The following is an 11,674-nucleotide window of genomic DNA, read 5'->3' as shown; positions in this document are numbered from 1 at the left end:
CACAGAGCAGCCGGGTTTGGAAGATTGTTCATCCACAAGGGCACAAAGAGAGGATGACCTGCCCCGATCCCCCAGCCTCTGCACCTACCCCAAACTCAGTGGCTTTAAACACGTGTGTATAGAGGGCTGTTCCATTTCCTTGTCTTCTGGATTCTAGAAGCTAACATTGGCCCATGATCTTGAATCTTATGTTGTTTCTTTCCTCTGTCTTGTCATGGCAATTACAGCTGTGCCTATGTGGTGGTTTCAGTGAGCATGGTTGCCATAGGCTCATATCTTTGAATGCTTGGTCCCCAGTTGATGCAACTGTTTTGAAAGTCTGGCCTTGTTGGAGAAGATGTGTCACTGGAGGTGGCCCAATTTCTCTCTCTCTCTCTCTCTCTCTCTCTCACACACACACACACACACACACACACACACACACACACACACACCCCTCCAACTTGCAGGTAGGAAGTAAGCCCTTAGCTACTGCTCCAGTACCAAGCCTTCCTGCCTGCTGCCACTCTCCTGACCCCCATAATGGTCACCCTCGGAAACTATAAAGCCCCCAAATTAAATGCTTTCTTTTATGAGTTGTCTTGGTCATGGTGTCTCTTCATATCAATAGAAACGTAACTAAGTTGAACAGCTTGTGCAATACACTATCTCAAGATCCTTAATCACTACTGCAAAGCTCCTGTCACTTATAGGGCCCAGCCATGACAAGCTCAGCAGAGGCCTGAGTCTCTGTAGTTTACCCTAAGGCAATACTGGTTCCAAGAAAGACCACAAACTGAGACCACCCCGGCATCACCCAGGAACAGACCATCCAAAAGAAATTCCTAATGTTCCAACCATTGTAGATAGGATCACCTGCCAGTATGCACCCATAGCTTTTCACCAGGACACCCCTAGACAAATGCCAGTCAGACAGGGATCCTGAACTTTAGAAATCCCTCACCCCAACTTCTGCTTTTATAAAAAACCCACCCCAACTGAGTTCAGGGCTCTCCAATCACACCAATATGTTGGACACACAGAGAGTCCAAGTTCCAACTTGAATAAGAACAAAGGCTCCTTGCTTTTACATACAGGATTTATTCTCCTAGTTGGTTTTTAGGAGAGTCCGTGATCTGAGCATAACATTATCATATAAGGTAACGTTCACAGGTTCCAGATTTGAAATAAGTCTTCCAGACGGTTCCCATGCCCACAAACATTTAGTTTGATAAGAGTCTTCTTACTTTCTGGTGTAATGATTGCCTCTGACTGGTTAGACTTTCTTTGCCTCAAGTGTGGAACCAATCTCTTCTCTAAAGATCTCTGGTCCCTGAAGATAATGAAAAATATTTAATTCCCCTTTGAAGCTGGGTATGGTAGAGCACACCTCTCATCCACCACTGGGAAAGGTTAGTCAGAAGAAGCACAAGTCAAAGCCACCCTAGAATACTCACGGAGCTGCAGGCTAGCCTGCGCATAGTGAGACACTATCTTGTTTTTTAAAAGAGAAAGAGTTAAATAGATACTGTAGTAAAAGGAACAGCGGGCTGCTTCCCACTGCCCGGCTAGCTTTACCAGAAATAATTATATGGAAACTGTATTCTTCTAAACAATGCTTGGCCCATTATCTATAGCCTCTTATTGGCTAACTCTTACATATTGATCTAACCCATTTCTAATAATCTGTGTAGCACCACAAGGTGGTGGCTTACCAGGAGGATTCTAACCTGCGGCTGTCTCGGAGAGGAGAGTCATGGCATCTGCCTCATTGCCTTCTTCCTCCCAGCATTCTGTTCTGTCTACTCCACCTATCTAAGCTGTTGTCCTGTCAAAAGCCAAGGCAGTTTCTTTATTAACCAATGAAAGTAACACATAGACAGTTAACCCTCCTCCATCATTTCCCCTTTTTCTGTTTAAACAAAAAAGAAAGGCATTAACTTTAACATAGTAAAATTACATACAACAAAACAGTTATCAAGCAAGAATTATAGTTACAATATTTTTATCTATTTTATCTTTTATCATAACTAAGGAAAACTATAACTATAACTAACCATTCTTCAACTCCATCAAAGACCCCACAAGGATATAATATTACCTAAGTAAACAAGAAATAAGCAACTTCCAAAACTCTAGAAATGAGACATCTCGCTGCCTGGACAGTCACCCAAAGTTCTTTTGTACTGTTGGGGCATCCGTCTTCAGCCTTTAGGCCCATAGTATCCAGCAGACTTTTCCATGAAGCAGGAAATTTCAAAGACAGTTCAGTCACTATCTGCTGTGTCCTGCAGAATGTCTCGCAGACTCTTTCATGAGTCAGGAACCCCAAAGAATCATCTCACCTTTAGGCAAATTCAGCAGTCCTCTTTCTGCAGGTTCTTTGTGTCCAGTTTATGCATCAGTCCAGGCAAGAGCAGTTTCTTGCCCAAATGGCTAACAAACTCCATAAGGAGCCTCTTCGATGCCCATCTTCCTCTTGAAGTAGATTGTGCTGTCAGGATCAGACGTATCTCATTGTCATGAAAAGCCCTAAGTTATTAAAACATTAAAATGCCATATTCTGTAGTCTTTGAAAGATATGAAGAATGCCTATCTAACTGAAATATATCTCTATATATCTAGAAAATCTAACTAATATGACTACAAGCTTGATTATTATCGATGATTATCTATTAACAACCTATATTTTCTAATTATACACTACATTTTTAAAATGAACTACATAATCACAATACTTTAATCAATATCAGAAATACATATACATATAACAAAATTGACCTTAAATTTATGTCACTAAAGTGAAATCCATACAAATGCAAATTATTCATATCTATATCATATCCCCCTTTAAATGTAAAAGAACATTTATAAACAATATTTGGGAATATGGGCATAGTTATTTCTCTCCAAAGTTCTTCCTGCTGAATAGGGGCGCTGTTATTCAGGTCTTTCATGGTATAACCTGTGTGCTAGATTCATCTCAGTCGGCAGTTGAGCAAAGTAATTTCTTGAGGGTGTTCACAGCAACCTTTCAGGAGGGCGTGGTCTGTCATACCATACTGGGATAGAAGCAATCCACAGGGTCTCATTCTCTGTGAAAACACAAGCAGACCCTCTCCAAAGCATCATATCCTTAGACCCAAATTCTGAAGTCATAATACCCTTATGAAATCCATTCTGGTTTAGCTTGGCAGCCCATATAATGAAATGTCTCTCTGTACTTAGCTCCTTTACAGTCAAAAGATTCAAAGAAAACACAGTAATACACAGAATCCAGACTCTTTGTGAATTTTCCATTTTTACGTGGCTTATTTTCCTTTATTTCTTTTAATCTATAACTATCTGTACACTGTCTCTTTAAAGACTTTACCCTGTTTTTTAAGACATTAACTTTATTCTCTATATTCCTTTTCTTCTCTCTCCCAAGCCTATGTACACTCATCCAACACTGTAACCCATTTAGAGGTTTTTTAAGTCTGAATCTGTCCTATTGTGAATCTGTAATTTTTTACTATCTAAGAGCATTTTTGTTTTGCAGTTTTAAATCACTAAGTACTTAAGAATCTAAAGCTGTGACATTCTTAGGTCAAAAACAGGTACTGCCTGCTTGCCCCACCCAGCCCAACATGGCGGAGCCGCTGGTGCCTCTGAGCCACAGCACGCAATGACCCCCTTTTAGGCACACAGTGAGTCTAGTTGCCATCAAACAAATCATAGCACTTTACTCCAAATGTTCCATTTATAAGCTCTGTCTCCCACAGGAGCCAGACAGAGATCGTGATGCGGCACAGCCCAGAAACTGGTATTTCAAAACTGCCACTTTCTAGTAAACCTGATCTCGCTGCCTACTCAGGCAGGAAGAACCAAGCCACAAGAATAGTCTCAGCTACTTTGCCCCCGACCCCGAGTGGGCACACAAACGTCCAGGTCCAGAAATGCTCCATAGCCGGAGTTTGTACTGGCGGCAGGACCCAGGAAGCCGCGTTTTAAAATGGTGTAGCTTTTTTTCTGCAGCTAATGCTGAAACAGGAAATCTCTCTACAGCATGCCCTAGCAAACAGCAAAATCTGTGTTAAACTCACTTTCCCTTATTTTTAAGCTCTCTCGGGTTTTAAAGTGGATTTAGTTACCACGTTGGGTGCCACTTTGTAGTAAAAGAAACAGCGGGCTGCTTCCCACCACTCGGCTAGCTTTACCCGAAATAATTATACGGAAACTGTATTCTTTTAAACACTGCTTAGCCCATTATCTATAGCCTCTTATTGGCTAACTCTTACATATTGTTCTAACACATTTCTAATAATCTGTGTAGCACCACGAGGTGGTGGCTTACCAGGAGGATTCTAACCTGCGGCTGTCTCGGAGAGGAGAGTCATGGCGTCTGCCTCATTGCCTTCTTCCTCCCAGCATTCTGTTCTGTCTACTCCACCTATCTAAGCTGCTGTCCTATCAAAAGCCAAGGCAGTTTCTTTATTAACCAATGAAAGTAACACATAGACAGTTAACCCTCTTCCATCAAGATACAATGCCCAGAAGCTCACTGCGTCTAGAATGTTTGGGTTTCCCAGATTATGATAGTAGTGAGGGGTAGGAAATATAAATGTTTTCTATACCAACATGTCTTCTTATCCATATTTAAGCTGAAAGAAAAATGGGGATATGGAGACTGGGTGCTAAGGCTGTACTGACAGTCTTGTTTCATAATAGCTCTTGTTTATTAAATTCTTGCTGTGTGCCAGGCTAGGAGCCTTCCATGTGATTACTAGCTCAATGTTTCCTTTCAATGTTATGAGGAATGTATTCTGCTTCTGTGTTCCAAAGGACACCAAGACCCTGACAACAAACAACTTGCTGAAGATTGCACAGCCGCAAGTGGTGACACCAGGCCTGGCACAGGTGTTTGCGCTGCTGTGGCTCTGCTTTGGTTCACCGTTGCTCCTAGTGCGGCATTCGGTCTCCGGCTGCATTATCTGCCACTCTTGACACCTATTAGGAAATCTCGAGCATCATCTCCACTGAAAGTGATGCTGTGGGAGCGTGTGTCAGCTGGGGCGTGGTGGGCCCATCGCTTTCTTCCTTCTCGCTCCCTGTAAAGTAAATGAGCCTCTGTTGTCTATGTCATAGACTGGCTTCCAACCTCACAATAGCACAGCTTGCTGTTAGCCAGAGTTTCTCTGCACTTAGGGGCAAATATATGTGGGTTAGTTAAAAACTTTCACCCCCCAAGCCCTCTCAAGACTGATAGCCACCTGGACTCATGGTCTGACATATTCCAACTGAAAGGCCTTTGGAAAGAAGCCCACGTGACTGTAACAGCTATCGGCAAGTGTGATTTGGTTGGTTCTTCTAAGAAAGGTAGCGTTATGATTGGATCTTAAATGATCCGCAAAAGCCACGTGCTAAAGGCTTGCAATCCCCCCCCCAAACTTCAAAAGGCAGTCCAAATATCCAGAAATGGGCTCAACTTGGACTATAGGAGGACTTCTGATGGCTAAATAAAAGCCAGCATTCCTCAGGAACTTTTGAAGCCAAAGCTGGTTCCCCTCTACATTTCCGGTATCACTGGGGGAGGCTACCTGTAGTGCCTATTGGCATAAAGTGGGTGCTGCCCTCTCCCCGCTCCTTCCCCGTCTGTATCACAGGTACCTGTTCCAAAGTAGTTCTTCTCGCCTCCTTCCCAACCCTAAACTCCCTCCAACTCATGGGCTTCCTTCCACCCAGCTGTACGTTCTTCTTATAATCCTGCTATTTTCGATATGCTCTCAACCCCCCACCCCTCTTCCCTGCTCTGCTCCTGCTTCTCTTTCTCCTGGTCAAGTCCAGTTTGCTGGCCATGTTCTACTTTATTCTTTGCCCCCACCTCCCACCCGCTACCCGCTCTTCCAGCTCTGCCTGTTCACACATTCATATCTCCAATAAAAGTCTTCCCCTTAATCATACCATGGAGAGGTCATGTGGTCACTTTATACATGTAAGCACTGTTGGAGGCTGAAGGAATCATTAATGAGTAGGGCCTACAGGATGAAGGTGCATCATCAGAGGTATGCCACTGAAGGGAACTGTGGAATACTGACCCACCCCTTCCTCCCTCTCTCTTTACTTCCATAAAGTGAGCAGCTTTGTTTTAATATGTTGCTCCCTACCCTGAAGTTCTCTCGCTGCCTTTCCAGAGTCCCAAAAACCAATGAAGCCAAGTGGCTGACTTGAGACGTCAAAGTCATAGGCGAAAGTAGACCCTGCCTCTTTTAGTTGACTACTTCAGGCATTTTGCTATAGCAGCAGAGTTTACTAATATGAAAATTGGTGCCACGAAATCAGGCTCCTTGGTTTGATCACTTGAGGATGTGCTTCAGAAATCTCTGGAATTTGTGGAAGGAATTTTGAAAATTTTGGAGAAACAGGCCTACACTGCTATATGCAGAACTTGATGGGCAGTTCTGGCAAGAGCTCAAAGACCAGAGTACCAAGAAGTATGTAAGCTGACGATATGATCACTTGATGGAATGGTTAGGAGGAAGGTTTCTTGTAGATGGGAGGGGGAGAATAGTCAGAGTAGAGAGACAATGGCCAATGGACTGGACCTGACCATGAGAGAAGCAGGAACATAGAGACAGAGGGAAAGAGGTAGGGTGGGGGAGAGACAGAGGGGGGGGAGGGAGACAGACAAACACATAGACAAAATAGCAGGACTACAAGAAGAATGAATTCTTGGGGGAGGGAAGCCAGTGAGCTAGGAGAATTCGATGTAGGGCAGGAGGTGAGAAGAGCTAGGATGCTAGAGTGGACTCTGAAATGTGCAACAGACCCTGGGATACTGAGGGAGCCTGAAGGCCAGCATGCACTCTGGTATGCTAATAGACCCCACAGATAGGCATTTGTCTTTTCTGCCTTTCAGAATTTGGGGAAGTGGAGTTTCTTTCCTCTGGACCTGACAATAAGGATGTGAAGCATAGGACATATGTGGAATGTAAGGAGGGGATCATGTGGATTCAGAGAGAGATGAGGATTCTATTGAAAGCTAATGAGAGGCCCTTTGTGCTGTATTCTGGCAAACTTCTTGTCCGTGGTTGGTCCATGCCCTGAAATTTTACGTGAGACTAAATTAAAGGTGAGAATAACCAGGCAGGAGACATTGCTGGACAGTACAGCATTCAGGCTAAGCATTGCTGGCTGCTTTTCACCAGATTTAACATGAAATGTGGGAAAAAGAGAACAGAGTAGAAGAATTTGAAAAACTTGCAATTTAAGGAAGTATCTCTATGACCACATCCAAGGAGGACATAATTGCCAAGGATAGTGACATCATGGATGCAATGAGGCTTGTCTTTAATGCTTGCTCTCAAGAGGCTGAGGCAAGTAGATCTCTAAGAGTTTGAGGCCTTGTCTACATAGACCCTGTCTCAACTGCACCCCCCACACACACACATCAAAGGAAGAGAAGACATAATCGGGTACCTCACATCAGCATAGTTGAACAGATCCCTTGAGGGCATCTCAAGAGCCAACAAGTTCCTATCCATAACAGATTTAAGACTTGATTGACAAGAGGACCTAGAGGACTCTGGGAGCTCAGAAATACCCAGGTAATTGCTTTCCCTGGGCTCCTTTCCCTATATTTAGCCACCTAGACATTCAGAAACTTCTGCATCTATGGTCCAAGTGGGCCCAACTACTGCTCATACTAGTGACAGATTTTATCATTGGCCATGCCCTGCTGTTCTTTCAGGCACACAGAACAAATGAATGATGGCGTCATGAAGGCTTCCTCTTAAATCCCAAAGGAAGTCCTGGAAGATCAAGCATATGTGACAGAATCCCTGCAGGCAGTTCCTGCATGGACAGAATCTGAAGCTGTGTAGTGAAAGCCCCAAGGGAGGGCCCAGAAAGATAGAGATGCCAGAAATGTGCACAGCAGAGCTAGCCCCAGAGAGAGGCTGTGTAGACTTCTGCCAGCCAGGTATGCAAAAGAGTCTGCCCAGCACTTACAGCCCTTATAATGCTACTCTGCTAGTAGACATGGAGTTACAAGATTTAATGTTTGTCCTGCTGGGCTTTGATCTTGTTGCAGTCATATTTCTCCTTTGTCTATTCTATCCTTTAGGAGTAGAAATGTTTTTCCATGCAACTACATTTACCTTGTCCCCTCTTCCCCTCTTCCTCCTCCTCTTGCTCTTTTTGTAGTATTGAGAATTAAACCTAGGACCTTGTGTATGCTAGACAAGTACTCTTCCACCAAATTATACCTCTAACCCTCTAAGAATGCTTCATTTTGAAACAGGGTCTAGCTAAGATGCCAAGGGACTTGAACTTGGTCTGCCACTCAGAAGGCATTGAGCTTTCAATCCTTTTGCCCTAGACTCCTAAGTAACTGAAATTTTAGGTCCTCATTATCATCCTTCACCTCCACTGTTTCTTAGAAATATGTATTACTGACTTGCTAACTTGCTCTTTTAATTTCTTTTCTGAGACAGGGTCCCATTATGTTGTTCAACCTGGCTTCAAATTCTTTTCCTTTTTAGTAGGATATTATTTATTTATTCCTTAGATATCTTGCACAGCTAATCAATACATTTTGATCACATCCAGCCCAGAGTCATCCTCCCCCTCCTCAAATGGGCCTCCAAGGCAGTTGTTTTCTCTTTTCTCTCTTCTCATTATTTAATTAATACACTGAGGCTAATTAGTGCTGCCTGTTGGAGTGGTGGCTGATTGTACTAATTTGATCTTGTATAGGTAGCCAGAGCTGCAACGAGTTTGTGCCATGTCATATAACGAAGAGAGCATTTCACAGCACCCACTCCCACCCTCTAGCTCTTATACTCTTTCCATCCCTCTTCTATGATATTCCTTGAACCCTGGGGTGGAGGTTGATGCAGATGTCCCACTTAGGGCTGGACACTCAATCGACACTTATTCTCAGCACTTGGACCAGTGAGGAGCCTATATTAACCACTGTACACTGCAAGGAGAAGCTTCTCTGCTCCATCTAATTCTTGATCCTCTTGCCTCAGCTTCATGAGGGCCAGGACTGCAGACATGTGCCACCTTGACCCACTTCTGTTGATTTTCGCTGAGGCTCACATCTTCCAGTTTTACCGAGTCTCACAGGAGACTCAGGAACTTGACTTTTGAATAGTTCTGGGACTATTAAGACTTGAGTGCCAGGCACAGTTGTACATGCTTGTAGTCCCATCACTCAGTGGACTGAGGCAAGATGGCAAGTTCAAAGCCAGCTTGGGATACAAAAACCTGTCTCAAAACCAGAAGCCAAATCAACAGCAAAAGACTTCAGGGACTTTTGAAGATATACTGAATATATATCATACACTGAATATATATCTCATACTGAATATTATCACATGCTGAATATATATCATATACTGAATATATGTTTTATGGTAGGATAAGTACTCACCTTTGGGAGCCAGGGGCAGAGTGTTGTGATTCAGATCTTAAACATCCCCCAAACAGTCTTATGCTAAAGGCTTATTTGTGGGGCTGTGGCAATACTGGGAAATGGTAGAGTCTGTAAGAGGTGGAGCCTAGTGGAAGGATACTGTAAGAATTCCTACAGCCAGTAGCCTTTAAGCTACCCACCCACTTGGGTGTGGCCTCATACTATATATGCTGCTGTAAAATGTGCATCTGGCCTCTCTTTTCCGGCTCCTGGATTCAGTTGCTGTTCCCTGTTCGAGCAGAGTCTTCCTCTAAATAAATAAACTTTTATTATACTCAATTCTGAGCTAGTGTGGGATTTCTTTTTTAGTGTCCCTCTTCAGAAGGCAGTTAGGTCATTAAGGTCACACCCTTGGAAAGGAGCTTCTCTCTCTCTCCTCTCCCTTGTATGTGGGGTGGGAGCATGTGTTTCTCTCTTCCTTTTTTCTCCTTCCTTCCTTTTTTCTCCTTCCTTCCTTCCTTCCTTCCTTCCTTCCTTCCCCTTCTTCCTGAAGTGAGCTACTCTTACCCACTGTGCACCTTTTCTTACAATGTCAGGCCTTATTATAGGCCCAGCATGATGAGACCAAATGGTCACAGAGCCAAAAGAACCCTTTCCTTCTTTAGTTGATGATCTCAAATAACAGGTCACTGTAATGGAAAACTACCACAAGTGTGATCCAAAAATACCTCATGTTTGTTAGAATGGATCCATTTTTTAAGATTTTTTTATTTATTATGTATACAGTGTTCTGACTACACGTATCCTTGCATGCCAGAAGAGGGCACCAGATCTCACTATAGATGGTTGTGAGCCTCCATGCGGTTGCTGAGAATTGAACTCAGTACCCCTGGAAGAGCAGACAGTGTTCTTAACCTCTGAGCCAACTCTCCAGCTCAAATGGGTCAATTTAAACAGTCAGATCACATTTGTAACCCAGAGTATCTGATTTGATGCCTCCCAGGTCCCCGGCATGGAAACTGCCTACCTGAAGAAGTGCTTTGGAAACAGCCTGACCCAGGCACTGGCAGAAGTGGCAAGAGTGCGACCCAGTGACCCAATAGAGTATTTGGCTCATTGGCTTTACCACTACAGGGATGTGACTAAGGCTAAAGAAAAGGTGTGTTTATGACCTGGGCCTGCTTGGGGGAGGGGGGGGCTTGCTCAGAACAGCTTGAAATCTAAGGCAGGGTTGAGCTGGCCTAGATTTCATGATTCATCCCCTTTGTGAGGATTGCTTAGTCCCAGCTATGTATGAGGACTCTGAGGGTTAAGGAGGGAATCTAGCTCAAAGGATGGTAGAGTTGGGTTTGGAGTTACTTGCCAACCAATCCTGCTAATGAGAAGTTCACTGAGCCTAGTAGTGATCCAGGTCAATCTCAGGTGAGGGAGGGTTCCTGTCTACAGGATATGGCCTGATTTGTCTCTGTCATATTACCCCAGGAAAAGCAAGAAGAGCTACAGCTAAAGGAGGAGTATGACAAAAGCCTCCAGGAAGTGAAAATGACCGAAATGCGGAAACAAGAGGAATATCAGACTCAACAGAAGTGTGAAAAGTGTCACCAGGTAGGAGGGAAGAATGAGGCAGAGGTTCCAGGAATCCTGAAGGCACCTAGTACTGGGCAAAGCACACCTAGGCCACCCTGGGCCTGCTTCTCCCTCACAGTTGCACGTTAGGCATAAGCCAGTCTCACTGACAGCTCGTCCATAAAATACTTGACAATAGAAAAATGAAGTGTAAAACAAACAGGTTTATTTTAGATTTCAAAAAATGTCATTAATATGACTGGCTTTCCAAACTTAACATTTTAATTTTTTTATTTTTTATTTCAAATTTCTTGAAGACCTTTTATATTATTCCATATTTTTCAGAAACCAAATATAATTCTCAATGCATATACTAGATATAGTATCCACTTAGCATTTTACCTTTAGATTAGGATTATCTCTGTGTCAAGCATCAAGTGTGCCCTCTATGATAGAATACAAACCTCCAAACAGTGGAAAGCAACTCGGTCTTCCTTGGTTTCGCAAGCAGAACTTTAGTCTCCCACCGTCTTTTCTACAAACACCTAAAGATTGTACCAGTTTACACCTGGCTAGAGAACTCTCACCTGGAATTGATACTAGATGTCTTTTTAATCACCAATATGTCCTTAATGTCCTTAGTGAAGTCCTCTACATGTTCCGGCTTTGCTGTCCCAAAGCCAACCTGAAAGACACAGAGAGTGTTTACATTTGATGCTAAGATATTCA

The 11,674-nt window shown here is 43.4% G+C and overlaps 1 protein-coding gene across 11 annotated transcripts in view; it reads left to right on the top strand.

The window, feature by feature from the left end:
* Dydc2 (DPY30 domain containing 2) overlaps positions 1–11,674 on the top strand; it is a 41,243-nt gene that overhangs the window by 22,638 nt on the left and 6,931 nt on the right. For 9 of the 11 annotated variants that reach the window (XM_085687884.2, XM_087906280.1, XM_048421162.3 and 6 more), the window contains 2 exons: positions 10,383–10,538; positions 10,862–10,984. In XM_085687884.2, the coding sequence (XP_085544010.2) occupies positions 10,392–10,538; positions 10,862–10,984 (270 nt within the window). In that variant the 5' untranslated portion in view covers positions 10,383–10,391. Of the gene's footprint in view, positions 1–5,147; positions 5,338–10,382; positions 10,539–10,861; positions 10,985–11,674 lie in introns of those variants that run through there. The other 2 variants (XM_087906279.1, XM_048421157.3) reach the window with 2 other exon arrangements.

Source organism: Myodes glareolus, chromosome 5, assembly GCF_982192425.1.
Source record: "Myodes glareolus chromosome 5, mMyoGla1.1, whole genome shotgun sequence".
NCBI lineage: Eukaryota > Metazoa > Chordata > Mammalia > Rodentia > Cricetidae > Myodes > Myodes glareolus.
This window is presented reverse-complemented; position numbering and strand designations above follow the sequence as displayed.